Source organism: Lissotriton vulgaris, chromosome 10, assembly GCF_964263255.1.
Source record: "Lissotriton vulgaris chromosome 10, aLisVul1.2, whole genome shotgun sequence".
Classification (NCBI taxonomy): Eukaryota; Metazoa; Chordata; class Amphibia; order Caudata; family Salamandridae; genus Lissotriton; species Lissotriton vulgaris.
In genome coordinates this window covers 771914777-771939291 of record NC_141698.1, presented here as the reverse complement: position 1 = coordinate 771939291, position 24515 = coordinate 771914777, and the positions used below count along the sequence as shown (strand labels likewise).

The window sequence follows — 24515 nt, the reverse complement described above, 5'->3', positions numbered from 1 at the left end:
CACCTGATAGAGAAAGCCACGAATAAACAGATCCTGGCAGTACTCTTAGGCCTCGATAGTGTAAAAGTGTTTGACTGCAGAGACTTGTATTTTCTCATTCTAACATTAAAGCACTTTGGCTACTGAGAAGCTTTCAGCGCCATGATATGAGCTATTTATGAGGCCCTGTGATCCAGCGAATTAGGCAGTGGTTTCAGTTCTGCCACTTTTCAACTCAGGATGGGGATGAGACAGGGTGGTTCCCAATCCCTGTTATTTGCTTTAAGCATCGAAACCTTAGCTGCTTAGATCTGGTCTAATCTGTTCATTCAAGGCCTCACCTTTGGGGCGACAGAACATACAATATCCTTGTTTGCGAATGATGTAGTCCTGATCCTCATCTCGCCCGCCTCTTCCTTAAAGGCCTTACAAGACGAATTAATTACATTTGAAACCATAGCAGGCTTTTGCGTCAATACAACTAAATCCTTCCTCCTATTTTTGACCCTACCCAATAGAGATATGGAGACACTGGTGGCTTCGACGCAATTCCAGTGGGTGAAAAAAGATACAACATACCTGTACATTAGGATCATTCCTAAACTGTCTAGACTCTATAAGGCCAACGTCCCTCAGCTTCTTCACCAGCTGAAAACAGACCTCAGATGATGGGCCTCTCTTTACATCATGGCTAGGCTGCATTAATGCAGGTAAGATGACTATCCTACCTAAGGTTCTTTATCTTTCTCAGAGTCTTTCCAGAAATATGGAACAAGAATTTTTCCCAACTCTCCGCTCCCTCATTACCCGATTTATTTGGCAAAACCACAGACCTTGCCTGCTGTATTCACTCCACAGGCTGCTGAGGGGATCCAGTGGTCTAGCCCTACCAGACTTCCCCCTTTATTATAGAGCGGCTCAATTAAGCGTGATTGTTGAATGGTCTCTTCGAGCATCAGACAAGCACTGCCATTGCAGGGAGAGTCATTTGGGATATCCTAAGGAAACCCAAACTGGAGCAACCCCCGAATGCTTATCTCAGCACATCCGCCCGGACTACGCTGAAAGTATGGGACGAAGCGGCCAGACAGGTGGAATGAATGACCTTACCCTCACCATTATTGCCCATACCCTACAACTCAGCCTTCCCTCAAGCATTAGAACCGTGCCCTTTTGATGTGTGGAAAGAGAGTGGCTGCTTAAAACTGGCAGATCTTTCACAATTGGGATTTCCTAACATTTGAGAATTGTAAACAAGATTTCCATCTAACAGACCCTGAACAATATAACTGCACAATTGAATCATTGGGCATTACAACCCAAATATAGGGCAGTGGCCACAAGTGATATCACTCCCATAGAACAATGTGTCAAACAGGCTGGGACCACTAGAGGGAACATATCATTCCTATACTCTGTTATTAAATACACTACACACTCCACAACCACAACACAAAACCATGTAGGAACAAGTGCTCCAAATGGACATACCAGAGGGAAAATGGATATACTTATGGGGGACATTGCAAAATGCAACCACTCAGACAAGCGAGAGTCACATTATAAGATTATGTATGATTGGTATTTACACACCACCAAGTTAAAAAAAAATATTCCCACATACGGCAGCCCTCTGTTGGAGAGGATGTGGACTACTAGGTGACTTCCATCACATATGATGGGACCGTCCGACCATTCGTCCATTGTGGACTGAGGTTCTTGCGCAAATTAAAAACATCTTGGGATACCTGAACCCTGAGATTTTCCATATTAGGTTTCCTAATGATAGCTTGAAGTATCAAACTAAAGGGAGCAAAGCAATTAAGTGGTTGTGCCCGGTAGTGGTGATAGATGCTGCATGAAAGAAAAGGGAAACCCCAGCACTAATTCATTGGCATGCACAGCTATGGCAGGCACTATGAGAATAATGATGGATAATTTTAGAGACGATTGTAAAGCCTTTGCACTCACATGAGGCCCACTGGTAGCATATCTTTCAATAGGTCTCCCTCTGACGACCTGCCCCACTCAAGCAAGGGCCTTCCATCTATTCCAGTTTTTAAATGGATGAAATGCCCACCCATCCCCCCCGCCAAGAAAGCATTGATCCCCAGCAACGAGTCCTCCCTTAAATCCTCCACATGTGACTTACACCAAACACTCCTGTGCAGCCTATAAGCACCCACTCACTTCTCTGTTTCTTATTTTGTTAGTTATACAGTCTTTTATTTTTACTCCCCTTGTCACTCATTGTTAAATATTTCTTCAGTTGAGATAGGGGAAGGGGACTAGGGGGCAATTTTGTTTTAGTTCAGGGATTAATACTTTGTAAGACATTAAAAAGGTGGGGAATATAATTTTGTATTATCCTCATGTGAATGGCTATATTTAGCTCCTGCAAGACCTGAAACCTGTATTTTAAAGGTCTACAGTGTGATGCTGAGATGTGTTTCCAACTGCAAAATCAATAAAAAAGGTTTTGACAATAAAAGAAAAATAATTAAGTGCAATCTTGGTAGTGGTATATAGCAGTTTCCATCTTACAAAAGAAGTGTAAAGGAAGGGTTTAGCTCTCGGAACATTCCAGGAACGGCACAAATTGAGGGGTAAGGATTGGAATGCAACCATCCGTAAATGAAACCTATGCATATTATATATGATCATTAAAAATGACTACGAGGTGGCGGGAGAGCAACACACAAGGTTTTAAGGTTTAAGCAAGTGATATGGCCTGCATTAAAAAGTGGTTGTGTTACTGCTGTATACCTTAACAGTAAGCTCTCATCTAAAACATTGTGTCCAATTATGAAAGACACATTCTTAAAGGATATAGTCAATCTCCAAAGAGCCAAAAAAGTTTGACTTTTGTAATTTCGTTTTTATTTCTATTCTTGATGTAAGCTCCTACACTCAGTTTGAAGAACTTATATGGGTTCTGCTTACAGAAATGTTGTATTTCCTATAAAAGACACAAAAAAGCTGTAAGTTTGAATTTCATTAATTTTACAGGACAGCTGGGAAATTGTAGAAGGTCTCCGGGGAAGTACGAGTGTAAGTCAGGATCCACAAAAGCAGGAAGGTTTTCTATTGAAGAAGAGAAAATGGCCACTAAAAGGATGGCACAAGGTAAGTGTCTTTTAATTAATGAAAGAGTGCAAAGTTTGCAATTTCGCTAACATTATTCATAATTTGTTTTAATGGTGCTAAGCTCGATCCTCCAGTCACCACTACAAAGTAGTACTACATTTCCTATATATTTAAGCATTACTAATGACAAAGCTGCTGTGGGCTTCAGGCACAAATGCAGACATTTGGTGCTGGAAAATGAAACCATGAGGCCTTTACTGCTGGAAAATGAAAGCATGGAGCCGTAGTCAGACGCTTTCTACTTAACAAATTATGTAAAACATGCACAATAAATTCACAGTTTGACTTTAAAATGACTAGTTTAGATTTTGTCCTCACTATAGGAATGTAATTTTAACTTCTAAAAAGTCTTTAAACATGTGTGAAGTGCATTGAAATAACACAACATTTTAAAGTGAAGAGAACTGAAAGCAACTTTTGATTTAGCTTGGTCTGAGAGCTTCAGCTCGACCGTCATATAAGGGAGGAATGTTTAATCTCCATGAAAGAAAAAAGCCTCCTATAATTTGCAGCCTGCAACCTGTTTTATTTATTTAGTTGCTGTTAAAAAATGTTTCAAACAAAGCCTCAATTATTTTGTAGCATAGAGAAAACTGAAAAGCACACACATTTTAAAATGTATTATCATAAAATGTATTTAATATTTCCTGTCTAAATAATAAGTTCTTTTTGGAGCTAATGTTATTCTTTTTAGTTAAAATAAAATATTTCTTTAAACAGAAAGTTAGGAGATGAAGTCATTTAAAGTAAGATCCAAATGTGTTGTGAGAAGAATGTTACTCACCTGATGGATGACGTGCAGACAGCGAGAAGTGGAGATGAACTTTTGAGAAATTCTGTATTCCAGTTGGAGGAAAAACAGAGATTATGCCACATTCTTTGCAGCATCAATTTGTTTATATATAAACACGTTTCTAGTTTAGGAGTAGCAGGATTATTGTCGACTTTTTCAGATTCAGATTTATAGACCTGCAGAGGAGGGGAGGGCAGACTTAGATGGAGAGCGGAACAGTTTCAGACAAAGCTGAACAAGGGGTGACAGAACTAGCTGGGACTAGGGCGGATTAGAAGTAGGGAAGGTGTTAAAAACCTTGAGCTTTATGCTTTGATTAATTGGCTTTGCTAAGATTTATTTGCTCCATGCTTCATTTCTCTTTGTGGGAGATTTTGTAGTTATTAATTATTGATTTAGCTTCATGCTAATCTCACTCTTGTTTTCATTCTTGAACTCTTCATGAGTTCTGACTGACATTATTTGCTCCTCACTTTCTTAGAATAGGAATTCTTTCCTTAAAGGAATGTGCTGGAAATTATGATACGCTCTGTAATAACTTTATTTTTCTATTATCAGTTCTGTAACCTTATTGATATCTAACTAATGAAGGAAGAGTCAGAGAATCTTAAATTTTGATTGGAAAATAAATCCCTTTAAAACTACTCACAACTCTTATTATTGACTAAAATATTTATTTACATTTGATTACTTGTCTGTGTTTATGGTCAAAATATGGAGGGAAAGATTCACCACCTTGAGAATAGATAGAAGCAGAAACAAGGGTAATGGTAATTAAAGGTAGTGGTGCCACATTTTCTAAATTTTCCAAAGGGAGCTATCGTAAATCCTAAACTTTAAAGGTACAGGGGTTTGGACATGCAGAAATAAAATGTTATATAAAAGGTAACCTCATCATAAATTAGATATATTTTCTACAGTGACATAAAGTAAGCTCCCTGTTAGTTGAAAAAGGCATGGATAACGACAGGCCATTTTTGTGGTCGGATAACAATTTCATTTTACAGAAATATTGTAAATATTTTGGCTAGTAATTCAGTTATCGCAACTATGGGACATAGGGTAGTGCCCCAAACCATGGCACATTAGCTACTGCTTATGAAGTAATTATCATTCATAGTTCTCCCTTTTAAACCATTTCACTCCATATTCTCACATTTTCATCCTTTTTGTTGATCAACAGTTTTTAGTCCGCATGCAAGGAAATGCCAATTTCCTATGTTTCTCATATTTCTGATGGGCCATCCGAACCTCTTCTTTCAAAAATATGTGCTGAAGCAGATTTCATCCAAAAAGCACTTTATTAACAGCTCAATGCATTTCGGGCCTCGTTGGGCCCTTCGTCAGGGGTAACTGGAAAATCAATGAAACAGGTTTTGTAATACACTGCGCCACTGTACATATCAATTATACATATTCATTGGTTGTTTACTCATTCAATATAATAATAAAACAATGCAATAATGCGCGGTGCTGTAGCTGAACATATTAACTATTCCTATCATGATTAGCTTACTCCTGGTCAGATTTTATCAGTTTACAAATACGTTCACCCAATCACCTCTTAACCCTTAACTAAACAAGTGCTGTGCTCTCCCCCTGCTTTTCATGATTTGCGCCCATATGCTAAGTTCCGTACAACCCTCCTAGTGCGACGCTCATCCCTCAACTTTCGATGATTCAAAATGATTCCAAATAGGCTTCCCGCCCTCCATCCTTCCTTATTACATTGTGCGTATGACATTAATTAAACGCTCGGCAGTGTTGACTAAACTTCACATCCTCCTACTGAGAGTATTTCAGAACGCTGTAATGCATAATTCTAAAAAATTAAACCGCACTTGTGCTCTCAACCTGTCAATCTCAGTGTTATCCCAATTACTCCTCACGTACCTGCTAACAAATAAATGTGCGTCTCTCTCAGTCTCCAAAGAAAAATGTCACTCGGTAGAGCAAAGCAAAGTAAAAAAAGTGATAAAAAGGCGGAGGAACAGTTTGATAAAAAAGATAAAGAAAAGCCTAGCAATGTGAAACAGCAATATATACACAGTTCTGTGTGAATGTACATAGATGTATTCATTATCACAAATTATAGTAGTCCCCAGATGCATATGAAAATCAGATAAAATGAACAGCACAGTCAGATTGTTTCACTACTCAATACTGTTGAGTTCCTGTTATTGTTCCTCCACTGGCATTCTTTCTTGCTAAGTATTGTAGCAAAATTTCCTTCCCTTGGAGATTTTTAGACCACAGTAATGTGTCACATCAGGTCATTCCCATTGTGCCCAGTTTGAGTATAGTTTGCTACCAAACGACGGTCTGCATCTTACATCAAATGCTACTGTAATGTTGTGCAACTTCTCAGGCATGCTTTTTTAAATAGTTTGGCCAATATTACTAAGTCTTCAAGGTCACCAAATACAGTATAACGCATTGCTATTGTTACATTTCGAATGGAAGTTGAGCAGGAAAGACTTGGACCTTTGGATTAGGGATCTCTTATTGTAAGTAAGTGTACAAGTTAAACTACTCCCACTCTTCGCGTGGCCTAATATTGGAGTGAGCCTCCAACTGGTGTGTGGCGTTTTAGGCTCAGAGTGAATTTTCCTGATTCATGTCCTTATATAGGTACAATTCACATTGCCCTTATATAGGCATAGAAATCAATCCCTTATTTAGACATAGCCCATGCTACCCAAATACAGGCATGGCTAGTTCCACCATACCAAACATCACAACGATTTCTTGGAAAATGAGTAAATCCACGTTGAAACTGCATATACCAGGGTTAGTGTCCCACATAAGATATATGAAGTAACACTCCGGATGGAGGGGGACCTATCTAGAAAAATAAGCACTCTTTTGGGAGAAGCTCTCTCAGGGTTACAATATTCTTCTAGCTGAACAAGACTGGCCACCTGTATTCGTCAGGAAATGCCCACATGGCGAAAACATCATTATGCCAGCTTTCTTCAACCTCATTCCAATTCATTTAAAATATACTCATGCCAGGAAATGGGCAGTAGCCCAGGCACCTGCATTATATAAAAATCATGTAGGATGGGATGAGGATTCTCCTCCCCATAAAATCCAGTTAAAAAATCAACCAACTGTACAGTGGCAGTACCCAGTTAAGCACGAAGTTAAAAAACGGGTCAGGGAGAAATTAGATCAACTTGAATACCAAGGGGTGATTGAAACATGCACCTCGTCTATGACCAATCCTTTGTTTCCTGTCTCCAAATCAGACAATACATATAGTCTAGTTTTGAATTACAGACATTTAAACTCTTGTTGCAAAACTTTTGCAGTACAAAATGCACACAGTGCAGCACTAATGAATAACATTGTGCGTAAAAAATATAAAACCACATTGGATATTTCGAACTGCTTTTTCAAAACAATGCACCAGAAAGTAGGTATTTGACCGCTTTCTCAATGATGGGGACAGCGTCATTTCTGTCGTCTCCCCCAAGGATTCAAGAATAGTCCAGGGTTATTTTCAGCCAGAGTAACAGAGTTACTACAAACCTATGATGATGAGGCATTATCATATGTCGATGACCTCTATCTAACATGTGATGACTTGGATAGGCACTTGAAAAGGGTGACCACCATAATATTGGGCTTTGCCTCTGAAGGGTATAAATTAAATTTTTTTTAAATCAAGTATTGCCCAGCTGAACGTCTTTTTTCTAGGATACGAGTTATCAAGTGAAGGCAAAAGCCTGGCAGCAAACTTTCTAGAGAAAAACGCAAAAAACTTAGTAAATTCTAGGTTTTCTAAATTATTGAAAGAACGTACATTCTAAATTGCGCAGAAAGGGTTAAACCTCTCTACGAACTAATCAAACCTAATTTTAAAACAGTTAATTGGACTCAAAAACACACTGAAAATTAGCGTTCAGTCCAAACAGACTTGTTAGCAACAAAACATTTGTAAACCTGCGTAAACGTACGAAACTTGGTGATCCGAATCATTTCAGGAAAATGCGGATTCATGTACTTAACCTTTAATGAAGGAGAAAAAGTACCAATAGCTTACAAATCACACTTGTACACACAAGCAGAAATGAAATGCACTTCAACAGAAACATTTCTGACAGCGGTTCAAACTGCAGTAGCAAAAGAGAGAACTCTCGCACAGGGCGTTTTAGGCTCCGGGTGAATTTTCCCGATTCATGTCCTTATATAGGTACAGTTCACATTGCCCTTATATAGGCATAGAAATCAATCTCTTATTTAGACATAGCCCATGGTACCCAAATACAGACATGGCTACTTCCACCCGTACCAAATGTCTCAAATATTTCTTGGAAAATCGGCTTAAGCAGTAAGGGAACTTCCCCTTACTTGAATATGGATTTGTCCAAGAACTCATGTACTTTGCAAAGAACAACTATTCCCTAGGGGTTCTTTTCTGGCGTTATTATTATTGTGGAGAAGTGTGGCTCACTGGTTAGAGGAGGCAGACCTGGAAGCAGAGGTCAGCCCGGGACCAGGGTTCAATTCCCGGCTCGGCGGGGTCTTGAGTCCTAAAATGTCCATGGACTCGACAATTCTCGCTCCGGTGCCTACTCGATTCATGGGCTCACACTCTGCGACTCTGGGCAATAGCTTGCTTAATCTCCACAACGGCCCCTCGCGGCGGGATGCCTGGCTTTCACCTTGTGGATACCCTGCCGGGGTTATCTCACAGGGGAATACCAGGACGGGTTCCCTAAGCAAGTGCTTAGAGACCGGTTGGTGATTTGCGCTATATAAATTCCTGTACATTCACATTTACATTATGCCCAGCTTTACGTCAAGCTATGGCATTCCTAAACCCCTTCAAGGTATAAATATACCTTCACTTGCTATGGCAAACTACGGTGGTTCCGAGCAGTTCGACTATCTACTTGCCCAACGCAGCACACTACAGCAAGTGCCGAAGGAAGCCGACCCTCCAGCTGACGCACTGATCAAGAGATTGCCTTTCTCTCGCCAAGAATCCAGCCCCAGTGTATCCAAGCTCCCCTTGCGGGGTGTAGGGAAACAGAGTCCTGAGACAGAGACACCAGACCTCCTGCATTCTGAACCAAGCTATGGAGCTGATTAGAACCTAGAGAAACCTTTGGTAGATTCTTGTCAAAAACAACTAAACCAATGCTACACAATACTTACTACTTCCCGTGTACTAGGTTTAGGTTAGGTACATTGGGGTAGGCGTATTTTAGAAGCACCAGTTGAGTATTTTTAGTCAATGTTATTTATGTATGTATTTTATATGGCTTAGAAACCATACAATGCTTTTACAGTATTTTTTCATATTACTGTTTATGCTGTAAGCATTATACTTTGCAGTCTGCTTAACGATTGTAGCAGTTCACTGCTCTTGTATGAGAAAGAAGACTGTTCAATAAACCTTTTTATTAAAAACGCCCATCTCACTATTTCTCTGCAACTCTGTTGAAACGAAGCATGCACGATTGACTGAGTGAAGTACTTATCTATTGTTTCGCAACTCTAGAGATCTATTTCTTATTCTTGGGAAACAAAGTAGTCATGTTTATGCGGTTGTCAGAAACGAATCCCTTCTAGTGAATTCGAGAGAGTTTCTAGTGACCTGAGCAAGCTGGCACTCACTATTAAGTTTAGTATATTCGATAGAGACCTAATCGACCTCAGTCCTACGTCTAATCTATAGGATAGATTATTCCAATGCACAGAGCCTATTGGGAATATAGGAGCTACCCTACACAACGTGCTGACACTGTTATTTGTAAATGATCTTTAACCTTACCGATCCTTTCAAACCCCAATACAGTAGGTAATGTCACCAGCATGTGCCAATGTTTTGTTACTTTTCACATTTTAGTTTGAGCAAGAGTTGAAACTTGACATATCCAACAGTCCTCAGTATTGGATCTGGATCACAAAGTAAGCAATGTCTCTATGGGGCAATTTCAAATCTGTTTAATACCATGCCTGTTGAGATGTCTGTGGTAGCCTCTGTTCTGTAGTTTTTGATCCACGATGTGTGTTTCTGAAATCCTCCTCCTGGGTACGGTTGCGGCTGATCCTGACAAATTATTTGTAAGGGGAAGGAGTTACTCCCACAGGGAACACTAGTTTTAACATGCCAGCGTTCTGCCCCAAACCTTGCACTTGTGGCTTCTCAGAAAGGAGTCTGTAATGTTTGATAAGCTAATTGAGATGCACCTATTCTTGAAAAGGGGCTTGGCATGACGAATTGATATCAGCATGTTAAGCACTCCAAAAGCTAAGGACTGCTCTCAGCCAAATAGCTTAAAATACTTGTCCAGAGAAGTCCAGTCCTTGCGGGTGAGTAGTGCGCTATACAAGTATCAATTTTTACTGCGCCTCTATTGGATGGGTGATACCTTCAATTGCAAATACAAATAGTGCAACAGAAAATATATACCATACTGCATGTAGCAGAACTCCTGCTAACATGCCAATTGAGTGATCCCATGCCCATGAAAATGAGAGCTGGGAAGTTACTATCACAAGCAGATATAATGTATCAATGTTTTTTGATGCTTTTCATAGTTTGATTTGAGAGAGTTGAACGTTGAACCACATATGAGACTGTCCTCATGGTTCCAATTGTGATCTAGTTGTAAGTAATGTGTCCTGGGGAGTACAAAGTACTGTTTAATGGCCTTTCTGATAGGACATCTGGAGTAGCCTTTGTTCTGTAGTATTTGACCCAAGATGTGCACTTATTTAAAGAAATGCTCCGCCTCAGTACAATTGTGGTAGATCATGGGAAACTTGCTATACGGGTGAAGAGCCACTTTGGCATACTCTTTAACTAATTGAAGTATACAAAATGTCCTGTGCTCTTTCCACCGAGTATACATTCTAATTGGTGAACAGTAGTTTGACCTCTTCCAGCACATCTGATTCCTCATTCTAAACATGCTTTCAAATTTAAGTTCCATATATAGGTTGCATAAGCGACCATTTACAACCCCTTCTCACAGCGTGCAGAGCTGCATGCAGCTTTCCTTGCCCCAAATTGCCCCGCACCAATTCCGCCACCCCAGAGGATCGAGAGGCATGGCTGCTGCTGCTGATGAATACGGAGACAAGCTCAGGTCGCAGACTTGCTGAATCGCTGAACCGTTGTGGCAAAATCAGCTGGAGGGAAGCGGCAGCTTTTGATGGGTTCAGCATCAGTGGAATCTGACTAAGTTGGCTACAACGCTGCATGCTGCACGATACAGCTTATTCCGCTGATGCTGCCCTTTAGAAGATCCCGCAGGGATGCTCCTTCGGCTTTCCACCTCACATTTTATCAAGAAACTCTGCAGCATGTGTAAATTTATTGTTTTTTGGGTACCATTGCCCCCAAAAAGGCAGATTACGCTCAGGGTGGTTCAAAGTAAGCCGTATAGTTATGTTTACTGGGAAGAGACACTGTTGGAATTTTATTTTACTAGTCTTTGCAGCGTAAGGGTATTGAGGGGCCCTGGTTAAAATTATGCCAACAAAATCAACTAAGGGAGGCACTAAAGCTTAAAAGGTTACCCCCTCTGGGAGACATGTTTGTTTGGCAGGTGCAGGCTAAGCAGCATGAGGCAGAAAGCAGAGAACTCTCAAGGGGTGCTGCGTCTGAGTTGGACAAGGGTGGAAGATATAGCCTCTGAATTTGCATTGTAAGACTCTGCCGCACAGCTGTTAGAGGCAACAGGCCCCTCAAAGACTGGAATAGACCCTGTCCGACCTAATGACTCACTGCTCTGCAATGCGCCAACTACCGCTCCAACAGAAGAGTCAGCCCTCAGGGTTGATATAGACGGGGATGCAGTTCATGAAAAGTCACCTGGGTCATCAAGCCAAATTGAGCCACCTACGGGTAGTAGGGCCTCCAAGTTGTTTCCTCTTTCACAATAAGTCTAGTACATGGAGTCCTCCAAATGTTCTGGATTCTGCGTCTAATTTAGAGCTATCTACTCCTGTACACATATACTCAGGTACATCATTGGACAAATAGCACCAGATGCCCGGTCCAACAGCAGAGATGAGTCCTTGGTTGTTATGTTATGTTATGTTATGTTATGTTATGTTATGTTATACTCCCTTTTATAGCACTCGAATCACCTTGAGGCATCTCAGCGCTTACTCAGATCCTACCCGAGGAGAGAAACGGAGAGGAGGGAACTTTTAGTACAGGAAAGCCTTTAGGTGTTTCCTGAAAATTTGATACAATGGGATTTCTCGCAAGGAGACAGGGAGGCTATTCCAGTATTTAGGGGCCAGGTAGGAAAAGGCCATACCTCCCGATTTGTGGAGTCTGATACGAGGTACATGTAATAGTGACTGCGAGCTTGATCTCGGTGATCGACTCGGAATGTATTTTACCAGCTTATTTTGCAAATATTTTGGGCCCTGACCCTGAAGGGCATTAAAAGGCAGACAGCAGACTTTGAAGAAGGATCTTTGCTTTATGGGCAGCCAGTGCAGCTTTCTCAACAGAGACAGCGAAGGCGATCTTGCCGGCATGTTCAGAACCAACCTGGCCGCCGTATTTTGGATCACCTGTAATTTTTTAAGGGATGTTGTCCCAGCTTCTGCTAAAAGGGCGTTACCGTAATCCAAACAGCTGATGACCATAGCCTGAGTCCGGGTTCTGCGATGCTCTAACGGAATAAAAGTGAAGATCTTCCTCAACAGTCTTAGCCTGTAGTAACATGACCCAGAGACAGCGGCTACATGATCTTGCATAGACAGAGTGGTTAATCTTGATACCAAGGTTATTAACACACTCTTTAGGTGTGGGAGGGGCACCCAGTTGTGAAGGCCACCACTCCTTGGACCAGGCTGCCAAAGCCTTACACAGCAGCATGACTTCTGTCTTCCCAGGAGGGAGTTGTTGGTCATCCAGTTAAAAATTTCTAGAATACCTATGGAGAAACGTAGTCTGTCCGCCTCCTGGTGTGGGTCGATGTTACACAGCAGCTGGGTATCGTCGGCATACAAAATCATTTCGAACCCCAGAGCTTCCACTACCTTAGCCAAAGGAGCCATATAGATGTTAAAAAAGGTAGGGCTAAAGCAGAAGCCCTGGGGAAGGCCCTTGTCCAGTGAAGTTTTTTCTGCCTGATAGGGGCCCATGATGACCGTTTGGGATCCATCTGTCAAGAAATTCTGTAGCCATTTGAGGGCCAGACCCTGGATACCGATGGCTCTTAACCTCTCCGCCAGCCTAGCATGTGAAATGGTATCAAAGGCCGCGGAGAGGTCAAGAAGAATCAGGATTGCCGATCCTCCAGCATCCACCGCCATCCGCAGGGAGTCAGTTACCGCTAAAAGCGCAGTTTCCGTACTGAAACCCTTAAGGAAACCGGACTGCGAGGCATCCAGAATGCAATTTGATTCAAGATAGCTGTTCAGTTGTTGATTAATCAAACTTTCCAGTATTTTACCCAGTAGAGGGAGCAGCGAGATAGGACGGTAATTGCTCAACTCTAAAGGATTAGCCGCCGTTTTTTTTAAGATAGGGTGGACAAAGGCTTCCTTCCAGGGGGCTGGAATTGCGCCCTCTGTGATTGATAAGTTAAAGTTGTGACAACTGAATCATTACCCATAGGCTATGGGGTGGGGCGGGGACAACTCCAGCGGAAGGCCTGAGAGTAATTGACTTCCCAACCACTTTGCAATGGATCTTATTTGAGATCCTCAAGTAAGTAAGATCAGTCAAAAGAACTTAACAAACCATTGCCAAGCAGGTGATGGACTTCCTGTCCAGCTTGGTGGGGAAAAAACAGACACTTGATTGAATGGATGAGATGGAGCAGCATATCTCAGACTGTGATGATAAGCTAACCTAAGCCACCGGGATAATGCAGCATACTGAGTTACAGCTCGTGGCATTAAGAGCTAAGCAGGAAGAGTTAGAGAATTCTTCGTGAAGGTCTAATCTCAGAATCCCTGGTATTCCTGAGAACAAGGAAGTCGCTTACATACATGAATAACTTGATCAAAAATTATGTCCTGCCTGATCACTTGCATGACATAATAATTGTGCGTGGGCACAGTGTACCTGCTGAAGCTCCGGCCAACTCGCAATACCCTTGTACATTACTGATAAATCTAGCCGATTTTCGGGTCAAGAGAAAATACTAAAGAAGGCAATTCAAGAGAAAACATTTGATGTGAATAATGAATATTCAATTCCCATCTTTTCAGACAGGACTGTGGAATTCGCCCGGAGGCGAATGGATTTTAAGGTCTTACTTCCAGCGCTTAGCCAGGCGGGAGTGCTGGCAACCATTGTCCACACCACCACGATGAAAATTGTACATGCAGGCTGGTTTAGTCTGTTTTCTATTGTTGAGAATGCACAAAATGCTCTCAAGGATACAAGAGAGAGCCCTTAGACTTGGAAGACTGTATAGCTGAACTGAAAGCATAAATATTACAGTTCTTTATTTTTTTTAGGTGGAAGATGGGGCAGTGGGGGGCACAGGGAAGCAGGGCACAAAACTACAGTGCCAGATAGAGGAAGGTTGGACTTGCTACAATGGGTGTGGGGGGCTCCAGAAGAGGGGTAGGCACAGGAGGTGTTGGGCGGAGGGTGCAGAGGAGTAGAAAATGGGAAGAGTTTGCATGGTGTGAAACTGATAGGTTTGAGCATTAATATGCATGTATATCTGTCAATAAGCAGCTTGGAAAGCACACTCACTATTATATGTGTTTCTGTATTATTTAACACCTTGGCTGCTATGGCTTTTCCCCTCCTGTGCTGGAGAAGCTTGAAATGCATTATTTCATGACAAGGTCAGCTCGTTATAAGCACAGCTCCAGTGTGCCTCATGACGAGCTGACCTTGTCATGAGCATGGAAGGGGTTAAACAGTTGCCTCAGGCAGAGGTCCAGTCAAAGGAAGCAGCAGTCGGCATGTTACGTTATTTCTTTATGTGCGGAGTGCCATCCGCATATTGCACTTTATATCTGGCTAGTGGCACTTTATTTTTTGAAGACATGAGAAATGTGAGTGAAGGCCGGGACACCTCAGATGTACTTTAGAATACCAGCATGGTTTTTAGTACTTGTGTTTATGGCAGGGAGATCACGGATGCACTTTAAATATCTAAAATGACAGCTAGCACGTTTTTCATTGTATGCTCGAGGGTAAAGACGATAAGATTAGCTTGTGATATGCCAATGGTCTAAACAATAACAAGAAGCCACAGCAGTTGAGGATTGGATAAAAGGCCACTCCCCTGTTATCATCTTACTTCATGAGACTGATTTTAGGGGGGTGGCATCATGGCCTAAGACTTTTAGAAACTGGGCTGGTTTATATGCAGATCAAATGCAAAGGCAATGCATAGAGAAGTGGCTATATTTCTTAATAAAAATTGCAAATATGTAATTAAAACTTTTCAAAATGGACAAAGAAGGGAGGAGGGCATGGGTTTCTGACTAGTACATGGTGTTAGATTAACTGCTTCCACAATCTATGCCCCTATTACCAATTATCCAGCCCCTTTAGTGGAACTCTTCCAGTCCCTGTCCACAGTACATTAATTATGGGAGGGGACTTTGATTTACTGTTGAAACTTGAATTTGATTTGTCCACCACCACCCGAAAACAGAATAGACCCAGGTCTGCCAAGCGTATATTAGACTATATGAAGGTGCTGAGTCTGGTGGACTGCTGGAGAGAGAAATATACATCCAGGTGTGAATATAAATGTTTTTCGGAATGACACAAATTAGCCTGGAGGCTGGATTATTTTCTCCACTTCCAGGACATTTTCCTTGGTGATTTATATACATATTCCCAAAGGGTTTTCGTATCACACCCTAGTAGAAGCTTCTGTCATAGGGTTGGTTGTCCGATAAGTCATGTGGGAGATGGTCCTTTAATAGAGTTAAATTAGAGGATGAGGTCTGATATAAACAAATCAAAGATGAAATTGTGCACTATTTTAAGTTTAAACAGCATGCTCTAGCATAGAATCCATTTGGGATGCTTCTAAAGCAACTATATGTGCATGTATAATATACATAAAAGTATTTTTGAACAGATGTGCCTTACAGCTAGAAGGGCAGAATTAGAACAGGTACTAAGGTATGCCAATGAAAAAAGTTTGTGGAATAAAAAGCACAATAACCAACAAGAGCTCCGGAAAGCAAAAGAGCTAATGATGGGTTATTATTATAAGCAAAACTAGGCTGCTAATAATTCCTATCTTCAAAACGTATGAGGAGAATAAATACATTGGTAGGTTCCTAGCCTTGCGAGCTCAGGAGTGAAGGGTGCAGAATAACATCACAAGTACAGGCATTGATGACCCCTTCACTTCAGATGAGGTGGAGGAGGCCATCAAACCCCTTGCCAATGGAAAGGCGTGCGGATAAAATGGCCTGCCTGACAAATTTTATTTAAAAAAAATACTTACCTGCTTTTAAAATCGAAATACTGGTCTTGGCCAACCATAGATATCCTGAATGGAGGTAGAATACCATCATCATTTAACACCGTGGTGAGCTTTAAAAAAAACGGAGAATATCGCACAATTAGTCTTCTTACCACAGATTAAAAAATAGTGATGAAGAGATTGGTCAACCGAATGAATAAAGTTGTAGGATCCCTCTTTCATCAAGACCAATTTGGGTTTATCCTGGCAGACAACTATCCACCAGCACCAACTTTTCGGTTGAGGCTTTGGACTATTTTAAACAAAATCTGATCCAGGCTTAGGTGTTATTGATGAATACCTAGAAGGCTTTTGCCCTGGTGTGCTGGAAGAACATTGTCCTCATTTTGGAATAGTTTGGTTTCCCCATACATTTCATTTAGGTTATTTCCCGAATGTATGAGGATGCCAAGGTGCATTTAGTTATAAATGCCGACGATCTAGACACCTGTAGGATTAATTGGGTACAAGAAAGGGGTGTCCGCTTTCATGTCTTCCTATTCACTATTTTTATGGAGCCCCAGGTGATTGCATTTAGGGAAGATGGGTCCGTAGAACCTCCGGTGGTAGGAATGTCGAAAAGGAAGTTGTACTGAAACAATGTGATTTTGTTTCTAAAACCCGACTTGGTGACCCAACAATGGGATCTAGATATATTTCAAGAATTTCAAGCCATGGGCGGTTACAGGATTGATAGGCTAAAAATTAATTATTTCATGGGACTGTACTATAGGCACTTTACCTGAGTCTACGCCACAGAAGATGTGGACGATCTCTCTGTATTAACCAATCTACCTCTGGTTAGGAATTCCACTTTTTCTAAGATGAACAGGTGTGCTTATATCTTTAAAGGGTCATATGGCACTGATTCGTACGTCCGTATTACCTTTGTTTAATTTCTTTACTCGCTGCCTTCCCGATAAAATGTTTTAAGGAACTTTAGGGATTGCTCTCCACTTTTATTTGGGCTAATAAAGCACCACAGATTACACTTGGCGCTTTATACATGCCTACAACAGAAGGGGGCATAGTTTTGCACATTTCTTGAACAGATTTTTTAAACCCCAAGGTCCTGATAAATTAATTGACTTTTTATGTATGTAATCATGTAGGAATACAAAATGTAATAATTTCTTATGCCTAAATATCCGAAAAAGGTTTGTTATGAACATCTGCAATGGCTTCTAAAGCAAAAAAATCTACTATTTAAACATTTTAATATACTAGTTATTAATGCTTCAACTCGCTTCACTGGTGTTTTTAAAGGTTCACATCCTGTACTAGACGGAAATGTCGCTTATAAATGGAAGAACAATGGGTTCTTCAGTATCTGAGATTTTCATAAAGTAGATACCTGGAAAGAGTGGCTTGCTATAGCGCCAGACATTAACTATTGGAAGACCTCCCCTTCAGTTGCCTTTTCTCCATATTACATATTTTTTTGCGAGAATTAGATCCTAGAAAAATCAATGCCTGCCTTGGATTAGTGGAAGAATTGTTTGTGTCGAGTGCACGTAGATCAGTTAGGTACTGGACAGTCGCATTCAGAAATATAAGGAGATCGATGTTTTTAGTAAAGTCAGATGGGGGAGTATCAATCTCTGATGAAGGCATTGAACAAGCTTAAATGTCATTAACTTTTCTTTGTTAAAGGGCGGCTTAAAGGAAGATGTGGGTCATTGGTGGCATATTGTTTCAGACTGCCCAAAAATTACGGGATACTGTGCCCTATTATGGAGTTTTGCAGATGGACACCTAAAATAAACTTTTCTCAGGATGTTCAAGCAATTTTATTAAGCTATCCCTTAAATGTCTGTATTAATACTGCAAATATGAAGAAGTTCCATGTGGTTACCCTGGTTCCCAGATCTGTAATCTTGCCAAGTTTGAGGTCTGAGTCGCACCCACCTAAAAACATCGGTGAATTTAAATGTCGAAGAGAACGGGCTTTGAGCATCATTGTGCTCTGTGATCTGGCTCATACTCCAAGTTCCTTAGGCTGTGGGGGATTATGACTACTGGACTGCAATGATGCTCTGTAAGCTGATAACATTTCCCTGCTTGAGGTGAAAGGTTTGTAATAAAGCTGATCTTTTTTGGAACTTGGATTTTAGAAAGAAACATATAGAGGTTGATGTGTTCTTTCCTGTATGAATATGGTACATTCTATGTAATCACCCTCAATAAAAAAAAAATAATTAAAAAATCAACCCCTTCTCAGTAAGTTATACTACTTCACTTGTTTCACCTTGGGTACACTTTGGACATTTCTTTTTAGACAATTGCAGTCTTTTTTTTTTTCTTTCATTTTGTCCCGTTTTCCGACAGCATTTGCAGATGATTACCAAATTTTCATTGTCCGGATGATGACCCGTTGAACAACAAATATTCGTTCAGTCCCACAGCCCATCCATCGACTCGCCTCTTGCACTTTATTACGGTGCTTGAATAATGTTGTTGTAAATTAATCTTTGCACTATTGTTAGGTGTACCTTCATATTTTACTGAGCAGTGAATCGCCTGCATTAGTTTCATCATTCTACTATTTGATATAAAATACATTATTTTGTTTGCATTTGTTTGCATCTTATTTTTGAGTTTTAAATTATGTCATTTCATATTTTAATATTGACTATCTGGTGGTTGATTTGCCTTTATTTTACATGTATCTAGGTTAATTTCACTCTTGGTTTTATTCCATTTCTCCATTTATATATTGTTGTGTACATCAAGTTGAACATATGGGCTTATATTAGTTCCTTGCTGATTAGTTTTTGTGTTAAGATATAAAAGGATTTCCCATACAAAGTAGGACAGAAAGTGACATTCATGTTCTGAGAAACATGTTGCCATAATACTTAGTGACCCACCTGCCTCCCGAGTACCTTCAGCAACACTACTGTATTGAAAGTAAATCAGCTTACCCCGAAGAGGAGCAATTCCAGCACATTTTCGACTCTCCAGCCTCGCCACCTCGGACCTGTAACGGCGTTGGGATCCACACTGCATGCAGGATTGCGACGGGACCACAACAACATCACCAAAACCTGTGGCGTTGATCGCAATGGATGTTTGCGACTTGGAGACGGCTGAGCACTCGCACTAAAGAGTGAAACCATAGATCACCCCTGCTCGTCCCATCTGAGACAACGTAGGACACGATGCAACCCGACTGGTCGGTGCCCCCACGACTGCGCCTGCCCTGGCCCCAAGGTGACATGCCCCCAGGACTACGCTGGTCCTGGCCCCCAGGAGCCAAGCCGCTGGCGGGATGCGGCGCTGCACACCAGAGGCCGAGCTGTTCAGCGTAGGTGCAGATCCGGACTGGCCGGAGCTCCAGGGACCGCGATCATCAGCTGAGCTGCAGAATGGATTCTAACAGCACAACCGAGGCTGCACTACTCTGCGCCAGTGCAGATTGGACTGCGGGACGGAGCTCCCGGGGCCGGGATGCCCGGCTGCTCTGCTTGACTGTAGAGTGGATTGCCCTGAGACCCCTAAGACACTGTTCCCCCGGTCAGAGGCCTCGCAGAACACACTGGGTTCCACAAAACTGCATCGCCTCCCTGCTAGTCAACACTACACTGCAACACGGCCTTCCTGGATCACTAAAGGTACAAAGATATTAAAAGCTGGCTAAGTCACACACATAGAGATGGAGAGTCAGAAAACAGCCTGCCTGACTTTAAAATGGCGGCCTCTGCTGACTAAGCAGACCTGTAGTGATGTGATACAAGACAGACAACGGGCAGAAACATTAGTCCCCCTTTCAATGTCAAATAAAACAGCTGCCTCCGTATCCATGCCTTATAACCTCGGCCATCTCTAGTAGAGGATTTCCCCCTCTGAAAACATCTAATCTATCTCCAAAATGGAAGCTACCAGGAAATGGCAAGTGAAAGAGGACTATGCATGGAAATAGTAAAAGGCACTCAGATATCACATGAGCTTAGAAAACTAAGACAGCGGCCGTCTTGGAATGACTCCATTTGCTCTAATGAATGGAAATGAGGATTGGTCTGAGAAAATATATTGAATAGTACTTTTGTCATATACGCCCTAACCAAATGGTATAGAATTGAATTCTATGCTAATTAAGGAAAACTCCCAAACGATCACAAACCTAAGGCACAAAAGAAAGCAAACACCACTGGAATAGCCTTGGGCTCAGCCGTAGACAGACAGTGACATCTAAGGGATGATAAAACATTCAGCATATATGGCCGGAAGCAATTTAGAATCAGCAGGCATAAACGATCACGTCATAAAGTACCCAACTGAACTATCCAAGAATGCAGTGAAAAAATTCAAACACAATCTAATGAGAAAAAACCCGGATACGCTGATCTCTGACCCCTCATTTAATCTAGACAAAGGCATTATTGTAAATGACATGATATTTTTTACCAGAAAAAAGCTAAATGGCGCAATGTCATTAGGAAATGCTCAACATAAAAACTATAAGCAATACCCCACATGGTACAAAATTAGTGATCATTACGTCACCAAGACTAAGAGCAGATCTATGCGTAACTATTTACAAGAACGGAATTGTGCTTATACAAGCAGCCAACAACGATCTAGAAAAGTTCTACAACCTGTTTTCAACCTTAAAAGAGTGTGTAGATAACTCAAGGTATCAAAAACACCGGACTACACAAGCAGCCACCCTATATACCACCAATACTACCACCACAGACATAATACCGAGAGACACTCAAGAACCACAACATACAATGTTACCAGGAAACGCAACCTTGACAGGCGGTACATTGAACTGAAAGGGTACTGAGACAACAAAAAAATCTCTATTATAAGCTAATACCGCCCAGACGCGATCACTGGGGGAAGAACCAACGCCTCTGCACCATGATTTGACCTCTTCCACACATAGGCCATTCAACGGGAACCGCCATCCAGAAATAAATTATATGAAGGATATCACCCCTTCCATACCCCCCTCTACAACAACACAAATTGGATCTATGACATTACGAAACTGTAATCCCCAGAGCTTGGTATCAAGATCTCAGAACACAGGAAGCGCAGCTCACATCGCACATGGAGGAGGCACAGACAACAGAACTAATGACAAAATAAGGAACTCTGGAAAAATCACAGATCTAATACACGGGGACACAAACAACAAATCCCGAAATAGGCAAATGCGTTCTCCTAATACGTCACCGTAATAGAGATCGAAGATCTAAAAACACAAGTGGGCAAGTTGTTGCAGGACATTCTAAGCGCACTGCAAGCTATGGAAAAAATACTCTAAATATCTGTAAGCACTCACTCCAAAGTCGAGCACATCCAAAAATGTTTGCATAAATCCAAAGAAAAGAGCAGTGACACAGCCATGCCATTTATCAAATAGGCATAATTGACCAGACAGAAATCTTAAATACTTAATGGAAGATGAAACCTTAACCTTACTCCGGTCATATGAGTCTAAAGACCGCAGCAGAGGTGAGGAGATTCGAACAGTCCCAATCGATCCTAATAGAACATCCTGGCCTAAGAAGAGGAAACCCAATCTTACCAACCTACAACAAGTCAAGCTAACCGCTAACTCTCAAGAGCCGAACCCTAGTAGCTCAGGGAAACCTCTGACATGCCTATTGCTCAACGGTCAGTCCACAGCAAAACATGCCTCAGACATCTCTGCCCTCATCATTAACCAGGAAATTGATGTGGGAATCCTAACAGAAACATGGCTTACGGAATCCTCTTCCCCTTTCATGGATCTACTGGTGCCCCCTGATTATAACTTTGTGAGATTAGACAGACTAAAAAAAACAGGAGGCAGTATAGCATGCATTCACCGTTCGGGTATAGAGGTAAGCCAAATACTAAACGACCCACTCAAATCCTGTGAATACCTCAATCTCAGTATAAGATCTCTAGACAATCAGAGGTGCAACCTCCATGCGCTTTACCACTCCCCAGGCAATAATACTACTTTCATAGACCAGCTAATGGAGATCATCACGGCTAACTCTAACACTCACTCTAATGACATATTCCTAGGCGATTTTAATTTACACTGGGACGACAATAATGAGAGACAGGTCAACGCACTTAAATACTTTTTAACTGATCTAAACCTTGCCCAAGCCTGCATACAGCCAAAACACTCGAAAGGGCAACTTTAGACTGGATAATCGTGAGAAACAAAGATATCACAGTACACTCAATTGTTCCGTGCGTCTGGTCGGATCACCATGCCATAACCTTCCTGATACCAACCTTGAAAAAAACAAGACCACACAGCCTATCAAACTCAAAAGGTGGACTCAGGACACCAAAGACCCTAATATTGAGCTACTAGTAGAAATATTCTTCTGATCCATACACTTTCCAACTTTAAAGACAACACCTCACAAAATATTAAACTGGCTGACAAAAGAAGAAATACTGTCCCTTAGGACGCTTATTATTAGAATATTGACATTTGCAGACAATTTAACAATGATACTCCTTGTGAAAGACTTACCTAGTCTTAGACAGAGATAACAAAACAGACTATTCATTGACATGAAACTAGAGACAAAAAAATAGGTCTATTTTCGTGCCAATGATTAGCATAATATGACAAGTTCTGTGTTTGCATATCTCTTTCTCTATGTATGAGCATATGATGCAATTAATAGACTAACCATACAGATAACCGGCACCCCTGAAGAGTTCACTCTTAGACTACAGTGCTTCACTAGTATTTTAACTCTCTTGATAAGATTCACACATGTGCTCAATGGACTCATGGCAGGTAAAAATCTTGCATTACCTTCAGAGGATGATGGTGCCAACAGACCAACCTATGTGTGCGTGTACAGAAAATACAAAAAAAGGATATGGGTGTAGAGGGATGTGAAAATGGTTCAGGGGAGCAGAAATGCATAGCAACAAGAACAAGCAAGGATGGCTGGGTGATAGTTGCGCTGGATTATTGTGATAATAGTAATATGACTAGTACAGAAAGCTCAAAGGATAAGGTCTAGGTCATCCATCTACAACCAAACAGGCATGATTAAATCAGTATCTTACAAACATGAACACAATGTATATCCTGAGCTAACACCAATAAATAGATATAGATAAGCAATTGACAAGTCATATATATATATATCTTCTCCTTTTTTATTTTTGTTTTTTCGCAGTGAATCTTCTCAAGAAACTCTAGCCGTGCACACACGTGTTTCGTCCTTGGTGGTATTGGACCACAGACTTCTTCAGGGCTAAGCTAAGTTCCAGATATCTCTCTTGTTACCCATAAAATGCCGTGCTTGACTTTATATTTTCAGTAACTCAAAAGTATGTGTTTCCCAGCTCCGTGACACTGCAATCTTAAATGAGTCCAAACTCCATGTTTATCCACCGTAATATCCCGTGGGATGAGTGTTGCGCTCTATAAAAACCGCAAATAAATAAAATACATGATCGCTCCTCACACATGGAGTTTGGACTCTCATTTAAGATTGCGGTGTCACGGAGCTGGGAAACGCATACTTTTGAGTTACTGAAAATTTAAAGTCAAGCACAGCATTTTATGGGGAACAAGAGAGATATCTGGAACTTAGCTTATCCCTGAAGAAGTCTGTGGTCCAAATCCACCAAGGACGAAACACGTGTTGGCACGGCTAGAGTTTTTTGAGAAGATTCACTGCGAAAAAAACAAAAATAAGAAGAGAAGATTTATATGACTTGTCAATTGCTTATCTATATCTATTTATTGGTGTTAGCTCAGGATATACATTGTGTTCAGCAGAAATGTATAGTTTGGCATGGAGTTAATACAATGAAAATGGTTCCTCGGTTTTTTCCCCAACAAAACCTGATCAAAGTGTAAAAGCTCATATTTTAGATACACAGTTTTCTCGATTTGGACTGGCACCATTAACCTTTAAATTCTGTAATTCCTACATATAAAACATGTTTAACTGATTTTGATAACTACTGTTGTATGGTGGGTGAACTTCAAGTTTAAATATTGAATATTACTACATTGAGGGCTATATCTTACTGCGCCTTAATCAAATTAATTAATAAACATTAAATATATTAATGAAACTAATTTGGGGGGTGAATGAAAGGATGGTTCTGCAGCTGTTGTACTTATTTAACCAGCCCTCTTCATTGATACCAAAAAGGGATAC

General features: G+C 41.0%; 1 protein-coding gene across 1 annotated transcript in view; it reads left to right on the top strand.

Annotated features, from left to right (window-relative positions):
* OSBPL3 (oxysterol binding protein like 3) overlaps positions 1–24515 on the top strand; it is a 909495-nt gene that overhangs the window by 474997 nt on the left and 409983 nt on the right. Inside the window, exon 5 of the mRNA XM_086941688.1 lies at positions 2989–3105. Within this exon, the coding sequence (XP_086797814.1) occupies positions 2989–3105 (117 nt within the window). The remainder of the gene's footprint in view (positions 1–2988; positions 3106–24515) is intronic.